A 19271-nucleotide genomic window follows, 5' to 3' on the forward strand; every position below is an offset into this window, starting at 1 on the left:
CTACTGAATACTGTAGCAGTGAACCTTGCAGATGCCTACAGTTATTAAAATTGGGGAAGAACAAGATACCAAGCGCTCCTTGGTTACTACTCTTTACCCTTTCTTACAAAATACAGCACCACCTCATAATAACCATCAGTCAGTGGAACCATCTTTGAATGCGTACCTGCTATCTTTTAAAATATTTGGTTTTAAAAGATATGATTTTCACTGTCCTTGATGTAAGAAAAGGTAAACTACTGAAAAATTCTGGTGATTAAAGTAGAATTATTTTATTCAATCTTTTTCAATGCACTCCACTAAGAATTAATGAAAAAAATATGCTAACACAAAATTTCACATTTGGACAAAATATTTTCCACATTTAATTACACTAGGGTAGCACCATCGCAAAATTATTACCATTACGTGAAGTAAACGAGTAATTTTTTCCTGATAAACAAGTATGTATGCACAGTCTTTTTTTTGGAAATTCCTGTATAGAGGGGTAAAATTTATCAATATTCCATGTTAAAAACAAATTACACTTAAGTTTTAGAATTATTATTTTAATTTTCACTTCACCTTAATGAGAGAATTTCAAAACTTTCTCTTGGTGAAGACCATGGTCTTGAATGCGGCTATATGCTTCACCATCCAAATTAATGATCAACGGAACTGCCTCTGACTGCATAGTTTCATTAATTTTGAAATACATATTACAGTAGAAAATACCTTAATTGATGCTTTCTGGAATTGAATAGCATCTTAACTTTAGCCAAATACATTTATTAAACCATATCAGTACTTTCATTTAAAATGATACTCCACGCTGGGGATGAAGTGATGCAAACCAAAAATCAGATACACTATTGCACAATGATGTTTCACGAGACTATATTTTACACTTGATGAAAAATGTTGACACTTCGAATCCTGCAGTCATTATCTCAGGATAAAACACCAAACCCTATTGCACAGGCAGTCGTCAGCAAACCGAGTCATATATGTACTCATCCTCGGGACTTGATGACGACATTGTTCCCGAGAGGGTTCCATCACTTCCACCACCACCGCCGCGAGCATAATAGTACCTTGAATCACCACTTGTGACCCTACCCTCCTCAGGCTCACAAATTTCAGCGTAAATGTTCTCCTCCGCACCCTCCCCTGCACCCACAACTTCATCCCACACCCGGCTATACGGCAATTCCTCTTCGCTCTTCTCCAACTGTTGCTTCCTCAAGTCCGGCCTCCACTGGCTGGGGAGTGGAGGACCCTTGGACGTTGGCAAAAGGGGCAGGGGGATATTCTGACGCTGGCTGCTGACACCACAACATGCTTCCTTCCTGGCGGAGAAAACCTGGTGGGTCACTTTCATGTTTCTCCTCCATGTGTCAGCATGGTCCCGGCAGAATGCAAGGGCACCACGTATGGGGGGAGCGCGGGAGAGACGGGCCTCATGACGGGAGGGTCGGCTCAGGAGGAGACGAGAGTCAAGCTCCATTTCGAGGAGAGAGCACTGGGAACCGTCCTCTGGGATAGTGCTCGCCAAGACCACGTCCTCACGATGCCACTCTTCCAGCAGTAGAGTTCCTGAATAAATCAAATATAAACAAATAAATATTGCTAGGAAACAAAATAAAAAACCAGGCTCTTTAACACCATGAATTACTCCTTAACCTTAACTCATTCAATGGGTTGAATAGCTTTCCTCAAAAATTTGAATATTAAGAAAGATCAAATTCCAACTTCAACCTCAACTTTCAGAATTGAATTTTGAATAAATTCATATCCTACAACATCTCAAAAGACTTGGAAGAAACATCTTCCCATTTTTCAAGCAATTAAATTATTTAATTTTGCACATACATACATCTTTTTATCATTACTGACATTGATGTAAATGATGGAGTATGACCAAGACATAGATTACCTGCTCACTGAAATGAGCAGAAACAATCCACTTCAGGATGTTCAATTATTTTTCAGTAACATTGAATCATATGATGAATTTGAATACTTCAAAATTGTCAAATGACATAAGTAAATTATAGCTAAAGTATAAAAAAACATCATCAATAGCCAGTTTTAGATCTTGTAAAAGTAATTTATACCAATCTCTGTCAAAATTTCAGAGCCAAATATTTGGGGCAACACTTCCATTTGTTCAATTATCGAATATCACTAATGCTTCATTATTCATGATATTCAAGTATTCATTTAAGCCACTTATTGGCTAAAATGTTATTTAGCTCCATTATATGAAAGAAATTTATGAAAATAAATCAGCAGCTATTTATTTTGAGCAAAGTTCCAAGAATAAAACACATTGAAAAATTGGCTTGTATTTCTTCCGGTTAAGTGGGAAAAAAGCCATTTAAATGTTCACCACATAATTTTATAACCACTGCAATGCAATATTGTATACTCTTCCTCACAAACTTGCTAATCATGGGCACCTATGTCTTCAATTAATGTCACCCTTACTGCTCTTTAAGCCATGGACATACGTTCAATGAAAGCTTCATACTATGCAACATCTGCTTAAACCTAAACCCAGTGAGAAATGGGTGGTGGAATCCACGTAGAACCCACGTGGAATTCACGTTGAGTGGTGGATATTTGGTGGTGGTGGATATTGAATGGTTGGACCCACGTGGAATCCACGTTGATTTCAAGTGGATTTGTGGTGATTAGCATAAAATGGTAAACAGAATTTCTAATTTGTGGAACTTAACTCTCTGGTGTGACACTGCGTCATTTATCATCCCGAAACCACGCTAGTTATGTGAAAATGTATCGCACATTCTATTTTTATATAATTCGTGGAAAGGCAGCCATGAGAGCAGATGAAAAATCGTAGACACATATATAGAAGGTTTAGATATAGAGTAGTTGAGGTTTTAATGGTTTTAGGACAGCACCTACTGCTGTTTTAATTTTTCCACCAAATTTCCACGTGGGCTCCACGTTGATTCCACGACCAAAAACACGTGGTATCCACGTTACATCTCCACGTGGGTTCCACGTGGATTCCACCACCCATTTCTCACTGGGAAGGTGATGCAACTTGAATTTTGTCACCATGAGACTCCATCTAGCCTACCCTGTTCATTTCTTCTTGAATGCACACTGTGAATGCTTAGGTTAGACTGCAAATGATGGATGATGAGTTTTATTAGACCAAATTATAGACTTTGTGGGCCACATTTTGAGGCATGATGGCCTGATGAAGATAATTGTTGAAGGACAAGTGGAATGGGAAGAAGGGCAAGGGATGGCCCCAAATGAGTTACATAGGACAGGTTATAAAGAATGTAAATGAGAAGAAATACGTCGCTATGAAAAGGTTAGCAGATAGGAGGGAGAAATGGAGAGCTGTGTCAAACCAATCAAAGGATTGTTGACCAATGATGATGATGATTTAACCCTTACTAAAATCCACCTGACCTTTATATATTCAGCAACAGCATTAACCAAAAGATTTGAGTCAATGGTAAAAAAATTAAACACCAAGATAACCAAGATGATGTAGAAAATATCTGAAATTAATGTACCTATATTATTCAAAGTGACTCATTGAGTAACCAGGGTCAGCTGACCAGTGATGAAAAAAAGTCCAAAGGAGCAAGCTTTAAAGCTTATCTATGATCACTTTGAATGCAGGTTATAGCAAAGGTAGAGCTGGATTTAAATTAAAATAAAGATGCACAATAAAAGCAGCTGATTTTTGTAGTTTGCAGAATATAAATCCCTCCTATAAATAAACTCCCTTCACAACAGAACATAGACACTGGGAAACTTGAATAAAACCGTCACTAAAATTAATTACCGTGGCACCAATGAAAGAGGCCTATTTTGTCATGACCCAAATAACATGCAAAATTAAAATAATTTCAAAAAGGATTGACAATAGATACAAAAGAGGCCATTGCACCCAAACAAAAGCGAAGGCAACTGGTAAAAAGAAACTCCTAGTATGAGATCAAAAAAGTTTTGGCCTCAAAAAGAGAAGAGGATCAGCCACTTAACAGCAGAATGTCACACTAGGAACACTGCATTAATAGCCACAGGCCTATTCAGAAAAATGTTATCCAGTCAGGATGAATAATTGCAAATTCAACGATTACTTATAGCTTGAAGCTGCAACGTGGTGGAAGGAGTCTATAAGAAAATGGTATAAGTTTAGTTACTTCCACAGGTTAATTAGACACGACCTGTTTTCACTGCTAAACCATTTTCAAATCCCAAAAGCCTTGCGAGACAAATAAATCTGTGGAAGTAATTCAACTTGTACCATTATTACTGAGAAACACTGCCTCTGAAAATGGCATGGTATGCTCTAAATTGTGATTAAGTTTCTGAATTACCTTGAAGTACACATAACTTCTGCTAATCAGTACCTATCACAGGTGGATTTAGGGAAGGAACACAGGGGCACCTGTCCCTCCCCCTAAGATGCTAAAAACATTGGCAAGATTTTAAAGTGGTTATAATTACATTCGTTTTGTTTTGTGTATTATGGAGCCTAAATCATTAAATTTCATATTAATAAATTTCATATTAAAATAAAGAAAATATTTCAATCAGTAATTGTAGCATGTTGTTCTTAATCTCAAATATGAGAAGAACGTTTGCCTCACAGAGCCTTGAGCCCCCTCCAGAATAAAATCCTGAATCTGCCCTTGATCAGCATAACTACCATCCTGTAGTAATGGGTTATAATGATTGCCCTAATCTTGGATGGACAGCAAGGGCCTAATATTTAGCCCTCTGTAAAATTGCAATGGATATTTAGGAACCTGGATCGAGTAGTGGTCTGTGGTGTGCAGTGGCATAACCAGGGGGGGACCAGGGGGTCTGGACCCCCCCCCCCCCAAAATATAAAAACACAATTATTTCTCTTCATAAAAGGAAAAAAATTGAGAAATCATGAAATTACATTCATTCTTCTACTAAAAAAAATTTTTTTTACTATGAAAAGTGCTAAAATTAGTTTATAACCCTCTAATAAGTACCCTGTTTTTCAAAAATTTTCCCCCTGATTTTAGACCCTTCCCCGCCACCCCCCTGCACGAAATTCCTGCCTATGCCACTAGTGGTGTGGCGCAGGAAGCCACAGGTCTGCTATATCAGGGCGGTACAGAGGAATATTTTCCCATGGGAATAAATAGAAAATAAGTATATTTATGTAAAATTTTAGGTTTTCCCGGCGTATAGATTGATGAAAAATTTCTCGGGATTCCCACCGGGTGTGGTATTGGGTTCATTCTCCCAACGTTTCAATGGCTGAGTCTGCCATCGTCTTCAGGGGTTTACTCTTAATGGTACTTTTTAATGGGGGAATTAACCCAATACCACACCCGGTGGGAATCCCGAGAAATTTTTCATCAAGTATATTCACGTTTCAGCCAAAGTTTCCCTGTGAGGGGAGATGGAGTAGAAGAGTCATTGGGGTTTCCTCCTTACCGGTGAATCCCGAGGGCAAGGCAGCCGGGAGGGGCCCACATATGAGGTGGACTCTGACTGGGAGGACCCTGGATCTGAGAAGCTGCCCGAGAGTGAAGGCCCTCTTGGGATCCAACATGGCTGGAGCGGCGAGGAGTGATCGAGTTGACGATGAGGATGACGAGGAGGATGATGAAGAAGAGGAGGACCTGGAGGGCAATGACCGAGTGCTACCCCCCGAAGAGCGAGACGTCAATGGGGGAGGAAGGGAGGCTGCATAAAATCTGCCCGTGCTTCTCAGGGGAACAAACACCACCTGCAATGGACCAATCATCAAAGTGTTAGATAGGAACTAGCACATATCAACATCCAAAGTACAGCAAGAAACAAGTGACTTTGTACATAGCCACCTTTATGGGTGCAAATTTTTTTCACCAACTGTGAAATTTTCCATGAAAAAAATCATTTGTCTTAGCTGGGATTCGAACCTGGATCTCCAACTATCAGCTACACCACTAAGCCGTATTGTTCCATAGAAATTTTCAGACTTGGTTTACTGAACAAGGTGTAAGCATCTCAAGTCCATGTCCGTCCTTCCGTCCTCTGTGAAACAGAGTGAGACTTGGGATGCTTAAGACATGATTTGTTTCAGCCAAATGATTTTTTTGTTGGAAAATTTATCCCTAAGAGTAAATACTATGCAACTTCTATTTTCATTTACATACTTAAATAACTGATTATTATTACATTTAAAACTTGATAGCAATTCAATCAATTAGAAATAGTATATCAATTAGTAAAGGATTATCAATCTCAATCACTAAACTAACATGCTCAATTAAAACAGGGAATGCAGTTTGTTTTTTTATAACCATAATAAAATAATTATTATAAGAAATTATTGTTGGGTTAAAGTAAATTCATTAATATAAGAAGTTTTCTGCATTATGTCAGAGTACAGTCCCAACCTCTGATACATACATAACTGAAGCCAGAATTGTCAAAAGTTACTACATGCTAGCTTTGTTTACGAGTGCTGCGTGCAAACTTTAGAATAACAATAAAATATAAACAAAATAAATATTGATCGCACTTTTTACAGGTTTTCAATATATGTAGACTGCTGTTTTTAGACTATATTTTTATTTAGTAGATTTAGGGAATTTTAGGAAAATCAGTATAGGCAACCCGCATACCTTCCAAGCACACCCAAAGAAAATTTCTAGCTACCTGCCTCATCTAGGACATACTTCATTTCATTAATTCTACTTATGGTTAATATTTATTTGCAGTTTCTATTAGATATATTTTGGCTATGACTTGCTTATGTTGTTTTTAAGTAAGGCACAATACAAAATTCAATTACTGAGGCAATGCTTGTCTCTTTGGAGTCAATAAATATGTGATTATAATTATTATTAGCTGAAGTGCTGGGTTTGGAATTATAAGGACTCGTAGGACTTTAAATTATTGGATAGATGAGGTTAGAGCTCCTCACAGACAAATGATTGTTCCTTTCCCTGGGCACTGCACACTTTGAGGATTTTTCCTGCAGTTTCACCCAGGCTTTGAACCTTGGACCTTCTAGTCAGTAGCCAAGAGCTCAGACTCACTAGGCAACCACGCTTTCACTACAATTACTTCCACAAAGAAATTCAAAACTATAGGGTAAGTTTTACATAAGCAATACATAAGAGAGTCAAAATAACAATCTTTATCAACAGGAACAGGAAAGCCAGAAAATTGAGGAGCACATTACCTCATTGGTGTGCAACACGCATTGCGCATATTTGGACGATGCAATGGGGAACATTGAGCCAGGTGCTGTGGACCCCCTTGATGAGAGACGCTGCAAAAGGGATGAGAAGCTACCGTCAGGCCTTTGTCGATTATGTCGTCCAGCTTCCATGTTTGCCAAGCCACCAGCTGCTTTTGCATCTTCAAACACTCCCATGAACCTCAGCACTTGTCCTGAGCGAATAACAGTCCTTGCATACAAGGATTTACCTTTATCTCCTGCAATCACAACAAAGGAAAAATAGGTTTGGATCAATCTTTCAGCCTCACCAGACGGTATCTCCAAGCATTGCCTTATTGCAGCAAGTTACGAGGCACATGCCTCGCATCTCATCTGCTTGTTATGGTTAAATTCATGTTCCAAGCATTTCCCATCTTAGGCATAACTTAGATAACATAGATAAAAATACGTAGAGAATAACAAACACCTGAGAATTTTTTAGTTATATGAACTACACTGTCAAATTTTGTTAGTAGATAAGCAATACTTTACCAAGCAGGATTTAGCCTATCTTTAAGATTCTCTAATTACGAGGATGAAGATAGTGGAAATAGCTATTGGAACACATCATATAAATGTGAATGAGCCATGGGCTTCCACCTTCCAACTCATGAATAAAATCAAGAATTACATCACCTTACGTAGGATAACATGTCAATTGAACAGCATTAGTTTCATTTTGTGGGAATAAGTTTCACAAATTTGATTTAAAATTAGTCTTTTCATGAGTTATATTTGTCCATGACAAGGTCATAAACAAATATTCTTTGAAAATGGGCAAATAAATTATAATCTTCCTCAATCAATTGCAGAGATGACTGAATTAACTTCAAAAGGTTGTATTTTACACTGGTCTGCTTTTTGGTAAATTTTTATGGACTGAAGTTCTAAAAGACTTTCCTCACTGATTCAAGTATTGAGCTTGCGTTTATTTTGTCAGATAACCCAAAAGTAAAAATGCAACAATGAACAAAGTTATTTTTAAAAAGTCAAAGCTTTAAATTGTAATCTCAACACCCCTCCTCAATTAATTGACTTTGCATTTTACATAACGCAAAAAATTAAAGTAAACCCAATGAGCTTATCAATTTGATGAACCTGGGAGCTGGTAGACCTTAGATGGAAATATCTTACTGACTTAACAGATGAGTGGAATAGAAGCATTTCTTAAAAGTTTTCACTATTTTTTGTGGTTATTGTAGCGCTTTAATAATCCTTGGGATCAGGACCCAAGATTTTTGGCATCAAATCATGGAAAAAATAATAATGAAATATAAAAATACAATCTATCTCTTTTCTAAGATTCAAATATGATTCTGATGTCACAAGTGCATCAAAAATTATGAACCGGAGTCGGCAAGATCTAGGTATAGATCTAGAGATAGGAATAAAATCATGCATTTTTCAATTGCTACCTCCGGCACTAGAAACTCAAGGAGCGAGGATCCAAGGTTGATCTAGAAAACTCAAATTTTTTAATCCAAATTATTTTAAGTCATTTCTTTTTAGTCGGACAATGTTCCCAAAAAATTTATTTCTCGGATGCTCAGGTAATCAGGATTTTTAGACCACAAGTTCACATCATATAAGTTCATATGTAGTGAAAAATATCTAACCTAAGAATGGAAATGTAAAATAATTGCTGATGTAATGATACTCATATATCAGATATGCACTAAAACTCACCAGGAGCAAAGTCCATTGGTGACATCAGCCTGTACGCTGGAAGGTCAAACCTTGTCAGGAAAAAGTGCAGCCGAGCTGAAGCTACATGGCCTATGGTGGTAAAACAGGGAGCCTGCTGCTGACCATTTGCACTCACTAGGGTGAACCAGCCTACAAATATAGAGTGAAAATTAGCACTAGAAAAATAGAAAATTATTACATCTATTCATACCTTTATTTACGTGACTGTAGGCAGAAAATTGTTGCTGAGAGTAGGGGTTAAAGATTCATTTGGAAAGGAGTAATTGTTGGAAGTGCTCATTTTGAAGGCGCACCCTTATTACGGCATCTCTCAAAAATTTTGAGGGATGTCTGAACCCCCTCACTCATATTGGCCTCATATCACATTTCCCATCATTCTATTCTTAGAGATAGTTATCATTATTTAACTTAAAAATCAATGTCATCTTAGAAAAAAATATTAATTTTGCTATTATATCATATACGTAACCTTCAGATGATATAGTTAAGCACCTGATTGAGAAGAAATGTGCCTGAGATACACCAAAAGAACTGTGCTTCTAATATCCCACTATATAATTTAAATCACTGGTTTTCTAAATATTTCATTGAATGCTGACATGCTGCTTCATGGGAGCATGGTACTTATTTAATAAATAAAGTTCGAAAAATTAACTTGACCAATTTTTATAAAACCATGGCAATTAATGTGACCAAATTTGTCATTTTTTGGTGAATGATTATACTATTTGGTTAAGTGACATCAGTCAATGTAGATTTTTGAATTTTTACCAAAATATTAGCAATAAATGCTCAATTTCTACTCATTAGATACCTTATTATAGTATTATTTAGGTCACCTTTGCATGCACAAGGCAATCCGCAACACAATTTCTCATATTCCTCTATTTTTGCAGCAAATGACCCGATGAAGCCATTTTTTCAAGTCCTGATAACTCAAGTCAAAAATTGCCAACGAGAAGCACAAAGAAGATGGGGTTTCTCTATCATGCCACTGCTGACTTAACAGTTTTTTTTTCTGATTTTCATGTTTATGTAGATTCCATGACCATCATAATCAAGTCTAGCCATTCTATCATATTGCCATCCTTGATGAACCGAAAGGGCCAAAATCTAGCACCATGAATCCATTGAACCCATTGGCACATGAATTTAAGAACCTGGATAGCATCGTTGTCAATGGAGTGGCCACGAAAGCCGAGGGTCCATCGCTCGATTCCCAATCGAGGGGAATTTTTTCCCATGGCATTTAATGTGAATTTCACCACCGCACACGCGGGAGGGTTGAAATATTCTGCGACAAGTTTGTTGTTTTTAGTCAAAAATTTGGCTGACTAAAGAAGCTTTAAAAAAATCTGCCAAAAATATTACACAATTTTGGGGAAAAGTGCAGCTACTGTAAGCAGCGTTGGCGGATAAAGGAGGGAGATCCCTAAAAATTACTGGAAAAATCGCAATCTATAAGGTGGCTTTGCCATGAAACCTTTCATTTCTCCGGCTAAAAAAGTTTTAAATAATTTTTGAATATTTAAATGCCACTCGTCTACGAATATCAGACGCATTTTGGCTGATTGAGAGGTATTGCATACTGCCAAGGCGCGCGTAAAGTGAAGGAACCAGAAAACAACGGCCTTGATATACGTAAGCGGTGCTAAAATCAAGACGGACCGAAATTCACTGTCTCCTCACCTCCATAATCCTCTGGGATGGCGATTGCGGGCCCAGCCTCCTCCCACTGCCCCCGGCGACCCCTCCGTCGCCGTAGGCTCCTCGCCTGCACGCTCCCCCGCCGATACTGCCGGTACAACAAGAGGGGCTTCGACAGCTCCACGGAGGATTCGCCACCGGCCGGCCCGCCGACCGGCATCGCCTTCGGAGCTCCCCTGCCGTCTCCCTCCTTCTCCTCTCCTGCCTCGTCTCCACCGTCTCCCACGATTCGGACCACGCGGGGAACCGAGTACTTGTCCAGGAACTTCCTCGGCGTCAGCCGCTCCGAGCTCCAGGAGGTGCTGGCTAAGAGGGCCGAGGAGGAAGAGCTGCTGCTCCCGGTGACGGGCGAGGTGCGGCTCGGTGGCGTGGGCGGGAGCGGCGGCTGTGAGTGCTGCTTCTGGTCCTCCATGACGGTGGCGGGCGGTAGCCTCTGCCTCGGATGGCCGCTCCGGCTCACGGGGATGGGGGGCCGGGGGTAGAGGGGCCCTGGCATGGGCCTCCAGTGGCCCTCCATCTTAAGGGACGGAGGGAGAGGGCCCTCCATTGGTTACTGCGGGGGAAAAAAAGAAATAAAAAAATGAAATGGCGTAGTAAGACAATAGCCTCAGGACCTAATAGAATAGGACAGAATAGGACAGGAACTAATAGGACGGGTCAGGGTGGGCACGCGGGCGGCAAATTCCAGGGGGCGGCAAAATTTGAAAAGTTAATTTCAAATTTTTGCGTAGTTGCAATTGAGTTACAATGCAAAAAATTATTTGCATTAGTAATTAATAAGTTTATCGCAGTAAATTAATATTTTTTAATTTATATAGTTATAGTTAGTTTATATAGTTTTTCGTTGTAATTGTAAAGTCTTTACTAATATGTACAAGTGAATTGCAAAAAGTTTTATTAAAAAGTGTTTTTCAAAAATAAAATTCGACCCGGAGGTAAACGAAAATACGAGGCCTAGGTTTAGTTTCGTTCCCGCACGAAATTAAAATCACCAAGGAGTTTAGTTTCGACCCGGGACGAAACTTTACTCCCAGGAAGGAAACTAAATTAATCGAAACTCCGCTGCTCATAGTAAAGTTTCGATCCCAGAAGTTGAGTGGAGGGGGATAATAGGGAATAGTTTCGACCCATTACGTTTAACAAGTGTTTAGAGAGGGTAGAACATTGAGCTTAAAATCGAGTGGCCAATTTGCGTTCACCGTTCTCTTGCTAGTGGTAAAAATATGAGTGCCTCATGCATCTAATGGCGGTAGGCCGAACCTCTATTTAATTCAACCATACTTCTTACGTGGTGTGGTCGAAACTAAACTGTTCGAAGGTGAAGCACGTGGTACCTCCAATGCGAAATATTATCTACGTTTCGTTTCGTCCCAGAGTTTTAGTTTAGTTTTTACCGGAGCAGTTTTGATCTCGATTTCGTTTCGACCATGAGTTTAGCTCCCCGGGTTTAACTCTTTTTCGTTTCGTTCCTGCATTTCGCTCCCGGGAACGAAACTATTGAAATTTTACTGGTTTTGACTTTCGTTTAGTTTCGATTGCCATCCCTGAGCCAAAGGTGTGGCCAGAATTTCGTTCGAGGGGGGGTCCAAAACCAGGGGGGAAAATTTTTGAAAAACAGGGTACCAAGTAGAGGGTTTTAAACTAATTTTAACACTTTTCATCATCGAAAAAACTTCATTTGTTGAAGAAATATTTTTTAATTCATGGTTTTTCAATATTTTTTCTTTTGTGAAGGAAAATAATTCTGTTTTTACATTCCGGACCCCCCGGACCTCCCTCCTAGCTACGTCACTGCCTGAGCTAGACTCGTCATTTCAGCGCAAGGGGTTAAAATACTTCCCACTCTTTAGACAAGCTTTTCGTCTCTTTCCGTACTCATCAGCCTACCTACCCGCTTTCCATGGGTGGCTGCACCCTATCTCGCAAACCGCTAAGCCACGCAGAAGGGTTTACATGTAAATGCACTCACGCAACATAGATGTCGCTTCGCTCTAAGGTCGAGGTCAGCTCACTCACTTCCTCCGCTCAAGAGTCTCCGACCACTAATGAGGAAAACTTTTCTGGGCCGGCGAACGTAAATTTACGTTCACAGAAAGCATTTCTTTCTTTGTTTCATCACTTGCTTATGCTTTCCCCGAGCCGACAAAAATTAATAATAGTGATAAAAATTAATCAGCCATATGAAGTAAATGAAGATAATAGATGATCAAATGGGTATTTAAGTAGAGCACCCGATTCTCAAAAAAGGTGCCGAATTCCATTAAAATAAATATGATGAAGTATATTTTTACTAAGGCATGGCCAATTAAACACAATATTTGAAAATAAAGTTCTCAGTATAGTTATTTTATCAGAAGGAATCCAAGTTAAAAATACTTACTTGAATATTTCACATTCAAAGACAGTTAAAGGGATATAAAATAAAATAAAAATACGATCATGGGCCCTCAACTGACTATGACTAAAACCAATCTTATGATATTGAAAGAGTATTCCAAAATTATTCATACAATTCACTCGTTTAACGAAATCCAACGTTTTGATACTATTCGTTAATTCGATTGCGTAATTGACCACTTCTCAAATAACCCCCGCGACGAAGTATTACATCATCCACCAATTGATATATATCCGCAGTAGCAGTATAACAAGCGTTGACACTCGTAATCTCCAATGGTTAAACAATGACGATGCATTATCCATGCATCCTTCATGAATCATTATCAGAGGGTGACTCAAATGTATCCTTGAAGCACTGATCTTACCGAAGTGTTTTTTCGGCAGCTAATTCATGCTCAAATAGCCTATAAAATTCTCCTGTGGTTTATTCATCTCGATTACTTTTAAATGTTTACATTTCCTCAAATTTTGATTTCTCGCTTCATCTCAAGCAATACAAACTAGGGTTAGCTTGATTTCTCGATATCCAAATTTGTTCATTTGTTTGATTAAGGCAGGGGTCTCCAATTTACTAGGCCACGAGGGCCACATTCCAAGTCCCAAATCGCCCCGCGGGCCGGATAGCAAATTTTCCAATGACTGAAGTATTCGATACCAACGTCTACTGAAGTATCCGGTGGCATATTTCTCATTTACGAACAGTTGAAGGAGACTGACGTGTAGTACACATAGATCTTTTATACAGTAGATGGCGCTTTCCCCTAGCCCCTTACGGCCGGAGCGCGTAGCCAACATACCGCCCCCCCTTTCGTTCTCGGAGTCACGTGGTTCGGGTCAAAATTAATGGCGGCGTTTGAATTCTCTGTTGTGAATATCGTTCCCGCTCGGGTAAAAGACATGTTACTTTTACTTACAGCGCTAAAGAAGTACGTGTCTATTTTGATATTTATTTTTATTTACGTTTTGCTGTATTATATGTGAACCTTATAGCAAAATAGAGTTCATTTTAATTCAGTTTTAGGAAGAACTATAGTAAAACTGAATTAGTTTCCCCAATTATGCGCAACTGAAGCAGCCTTCAGGAACACATGTTTGGTTTCGTTTGTGTCCTTTACAGAGGAACACCTGCATCCAAAGGCTCCGTTTTTTTCGTAAATAAAGTTAGCAATAACACAAAGGTAGATTACATGGTTTGAGAAAAATGTATACACAACCATAGGCTATGAATTTCAACCACCAATCCAGTACATTAATAAGTAATCTTTCACAAATGATAGGTACTATCTTTTTTTCAATAATACGCCATTAATAGAACGTCATCGTTAAAGGAAAGACACTTCCAATATTGCATGACTTTCAAAGCCAGAGAAGAACATTAGGAGCTTTAACCAGCTGATTATTCCTCCTATCTGGTAATTATCTCTCGTTGCACGGGGCAAATTGATGAAAATATAATTTAAGATTCCTCAGAATGTTAATTAACAAAAGTACCCACAATAGTCACAGTGTTGCAGCCAGCATTGATTTTAAGAAATTTTATACGTGAACATCTCTCGTACGTAATTCAGTTCGCATAAAATGATTAAATATCCTTCAACATGTGCTAGTAATAAATCCTTGTTTATTAAAGAAACCTTTAGCAATATACGTCCGCTGGAGGTGTGATGAAAACATCGCAGATAATAAAGATGTTTTGCCGACAATGGAAAACAAGGTTTGAATACAAAAGTGAAGCTCAATTTTCACTCCATCAAAGAAGACTATAAATTTTACATTTTAAATGACCACAGTGTGTATGTCCACATATTTGGTAGAACATAGGGGAACCCGGTGCGCAACAGGGTGGCGGGGCGGAACGGGGTAAGCGATTTTTAATTGCGAAATAAAGCAGGAGTAAATATAACTAGTCAAAATTGTTGTTTTTAAAATATAAGCAACACCAATCTGGGCTAGATATAGTTATTCCCGCTTGCGCAGCACCTTTTTTCGCGTTAAAAAAAACCGCTTACCTCGTTCCGCCCCGTGTTCCCCCATGTATCAATTTCATAGAATTCCAAAATGAGGATAGAGAGCATCCATCAAACAGAATCTACAAGAAAAAAAGGGTTTAGAAATAACATAATAGTAATTAGAAACCATACAGTCTAAACGAGATTCAGTTAGCATAGGGCAATAGAAAAAAGAGGAACCTGAAGAAATGATTGAGGGCCCAGCCTCAGCTCACACTCAAATAATGTAGCCTAAAAATAGTCTTTACAGTTACATGCATGGAATTGGAAGCCATACTGATTCCGTAAAATACATTTTGTTCAGGTAGCCGAGTGAGTTGGAAATAGATTGAAAATAAATCTTACTTGCTCTCAATCTTGATTGATTAATTAGGTGTTCGAATATTATTTCACGAACTAAGTTATTTGTTTGATTTTATTCAAAATCTAGCTTCAGAATATGGTCCCTTAAATGTAGAAATAGGGAAGTAATAGCTGTGAATACTTCCATCGTCAATACAAGGAAAATATACTTGTTCCGTAACTTGCCGGATGCCTGAGCTACCCTACTGTCTGTAAAAAAAGCAAGATACTCGAGTTTGAGGAGCTCTAGCGTCTAAACGAAGCAATCGATTTCAATGCAACAAAAAGCATACGAAAGAAAATTTAGTTCTACGTTATATCATGTACTTTAAAAATTCTTCGGCTAAGTAGTATTTCCTGTACTTAATTTTTTCTCAAAAAAGTACCCGTTTTTTGCGCGTAAAATCAAGTTGCCCAACTTTGAGCGCTTGGAATTCCCGTAGTTTTCGTTCCTACAACTTGAAATTTTTATATAAAGAAGCAACATCTATTACTAGCAGTTTGCCGAAAACAAATTGTTTATACCACAAAAATTAACGGAGTTGTTGTAAACAACGCAAACCTCTGCTAACTTCGAAATCAGTGAGTCAATTGAAAATTGATTGGTACTGTTGTCTTCCGTAGAATGTTAGTAATGCAAGCACATATGAAATGTATATTAAATATCAATAATAACGTCGATATCACTTATTATTTATCTAGACGTTTCTATGCGCGTACGCACGTATGACTTCGATAGACTTTCTCTTTTCTGGTGCTTTGTTTAGGGCATCCTCGTCAGGCAGGGAGAAGACGACAACAAGAGCTAAAAACAAAAATAAATATAAAAAGATATTGAATATACTGCTGACATTTAACGTGTATTATCTACGTATATACATTACTAACATTCTACGGAAGACAACAGTACCAATCAATTTTCAATTGACTCACTGGTTTCGAAGTTAGCAGAGGTTTGCGTTGTTTACAACAACTCCGTTAATTTTTGTGGTATAAACAATTTGTTTTCGGCAAACTGCTAGTAATAGATGTTGCTTCTTTATATCAAAATTGCAAGTTATAGGAACGAAAACTACGGGAATGTCAAGCGCTCAAAGTTGGGCAACTTGATTTTACGCGCAAAAAACGGGTACTTTTTTGAGAAAAAATTAAGTACAGGAAATACTACTTAGCCGAAGAATTTTTGAAGTACATGATATAACGTAGAACTAAATTCTCTTTCGTATGCTTTTTGTTGCATTGAAATCGATTGCTTCGTTTAGACGCTAGAGCTCCTCAAACTCGAGTATCTTGCTTTTTTTACAGACAGTAAATGCTTTTATTTTCTTATTAAATAGCGCATGCATTGCATTACACGTATCTTTACTCAGTAATAAATATATCCATGGCTAACACGGCTTTAATTTTAACAGGGACAAACTTTGCAGTGAAAAGAAACACAAATTCCTTTCAGGAATCTCTCATCGCAACCGAAGGCACTACGCGTATTCACCATAACGCTGACCCGAGTCACGTGATACACGACCACGCTTATGTTGACCACGCTTGCGTGACGTCATGCGCCATCTACCTATATGAAAGATCTATGGTAGTACAGCGCTGCAATACTCCTAGCGGCGTCTCACAGAGTTAAACGGGCGAGAATCGCGCGCAACTTGAAACGAGTGCGCGGGCCGGATCCGGCCCGCGGGCCGTAGTTTGGAGACCCCTGGATTAAGGTATTCATCTCAAAATTATCATCATAAAATATGAATGGAGAATATATTACAAAAATTCTACCGCTCAGATCACATGTATTTCAGAAGATTTTACATTAACTCCTCCCTCTCTGCCGGTTGCTCCCTGAAGTCCTGTAAACTACGCGAAAATAACAAAAGGGTAAATGAAATTACGAGATCCGGAAAATGCGATGCCTAAGACGATGCATATCATCCGGGGGTGTTTTACACGGTGAATTTTCATTCGAATGATTTACGAATAAAATCGTTCGCGTGATCACTTGATACGACTTCTTTACGCGGTGAATGATTTCGGCGCAGAAACGACGAGACGCGCAGCGGTGCGACTACCGATAGTGCATATCGATTATGACAATGATACCGACCACATTCAGTTGTTTTGAAAGTTGCAGACGACATAAAACCTGCACTTGCCACTACATGAAATGAGCTAACAGCTTTTCTCCTTCAGGAGCCACGAAGGAAGGTAAATCCCAGTGCATGACTACAGCGGTGGATTTCAACGATAAACATCTCCAGACGATTTAATTTAGGTTACCGTAAAGTCCCACCCTCTCTCGCTTCCTACCGCCAATTATTCGAATTGGTGACGAAAGGTCAGGCCACGAAAGGAGTGCCATTGTCGGACTATGTCATTAGACGGAGAAAAAGAATGGCTAGCACTATTTCCATAACCCGTTTAAAGTTTCAAAGGATTGCCCTCCGTGATACCGTTTCACCAAAACTGCTAAAGCCAAAAATTACATCAAATATTAAAAAATGGGCGAGTTTTATTGAAAATCCATGTCTCTCTTTTCCCAAAACGTCTTACATTTTCAACGTAAAAGAAGACACATGCGTAGCAGATGTATGATTGAAAGGCTACTCATTGTTCACAGTGTTCGTCCATGTAAGCGCGGCAAGTCTTTTTAGTGGAGTTTAATAATATAAAGAAAGAAAAGGAATATGATATAGGTCTAAGGGAAGCCAACACGCAACTTTTAAAAAACAAATATTTACACCTTTTCCTAATTAGGTGACTGCGAGGTTACGGAGTACAGAATCGCCACCATTTCAGCCAAAAATATAATTTGATTAGTAGTAGTTTTTGCAATATGATACCTGGCTTACAATTAGTGGGAGTAAATAGTATGACTTTACATAATTTCAGTTTTCTTGGTATGGGAAAGCAGCTCTTAGCTCACTTCATGTTGTGGCGGATTCAGGTTTTACTTGGTACTATGAACACCTCCGAATGATTTGAATCGGCATATGCATCTCATTTTCCGGATCTTCTAACTGCATTTAACCGTTTTTTTTATTTTCGCGTTGTTCAAAGGACTTCAGGGAGCAAATGGCAAAGAGGGAGGAGTTCATAAGAAATCAGCTGGAACACATACGATCGGATCAGTAGATTTTGTGTAATAGTAGTCTTAGTTGTGTAATGGAGAGATTCGGAACGTAGAACGATGTACACTAAGCCGTCCCGAAATTTAGCATTGGCTTTACAGCCCATTAAAACTTACTGATTTTTATTTTCACTTTCCAAGTGGTGTATCTCTTAAAAATCACCCATGCCAGAGGCGCCGACTCCATGGGGCCTGAGGGGGCCCGAGCCCCCTCAAAATTCGTTATGGGTGTGAGGAAAAAATGTGACTGGCTTGTCGATTTTCCCCGGAGTGTCCAGATATCGAGATTCGAGTTATCAGGGTTCTAATGTTGATCATATGACTCTTCTAAAATGCTTAAAAAACTTAAAACTCATTTCCCGGGGAAAGATCCCCAATTTGCCCCCCACCCCAATATTTGTCGTAAGTCGGCATCCCTGAACCATGCAATAAAAAGATTTGGTCTATAATAATATTATTATTAATATTATAATAGATATTATAATATAATATAATATAAGATAATCATAATATAATATTAATGTTATATTTATATTATCCAGGTATTTTCAAGAGTAAAAGATTTGCTTCTTCTTCCTCAATCTTGTTTATCCTGCTTGAAAACTTAGAAGCCTTCCGTTGGCGTCCGAAACTCACTGCCCCTCTACTTGGCGTCCATACCCCGACAGCGAAGGAATTCCTGCCGAGCACTCTTTAGTGTCACGTGAATGAAGGAGGGATGGGTCTGTTACACGCATTGGCGCCGGCACGC

The 19271-nt window shown here is 38.8% G+C and overlaps 1 protein-coding gene across 2 annotated transcripts in view; it reads right to left on the reverse strand.

Moving 5' to 3' along the window:
* Positions 1-250: 250 nt before the first annotated feature.
* The window catches only part of LOC124156111, a 116067-nt gene continuing 97046 nt past the window's right edge, over positions 251-19271 (reverse strand). For both annotated transcript variants that reach the window (XM_046530442.1, XM_046530443.1), the window contains 5 exons: positions 10625-11195; positions 8915-9064; positions 7190-7446; positions 5452-5746; positions 251-1575 (listed from right to left, as the gene is read on the reverse strand). In XM_046530442.1, coding sequence (XP_046386398.1) covers positions 968-1575; positions 5452-5746; positions 7190-7446; positions 8915-9064; positions 10625-11189 — 1875 coding nt within the window. In that variant the 5' untranslated portion in view covers positions 11190-11195 and the 3' untranslated portion in view covers positions 251-967. The remainder of the gene's footprint in view (positions 1576-5451; positions 5747-7189; positions 7447-8914; positions 9065-10624; positions 11196-19271) is intronic.

Source organism: Ischnura elegans, chromosome 3, assembly GCF_921293095.1.
Source record: "Ischnura elegans chromosome 3, ioIscEleg1.1, whole genome shotgun sequence".
In the NCBI taxonomy this organism is placed as follows: domain Eukaryota; kingdom Metazoa; phylum Arthropoda; class Insecta; order Odonata; family Coenagrionidae; genus Ischnura; species Ischnura elegans.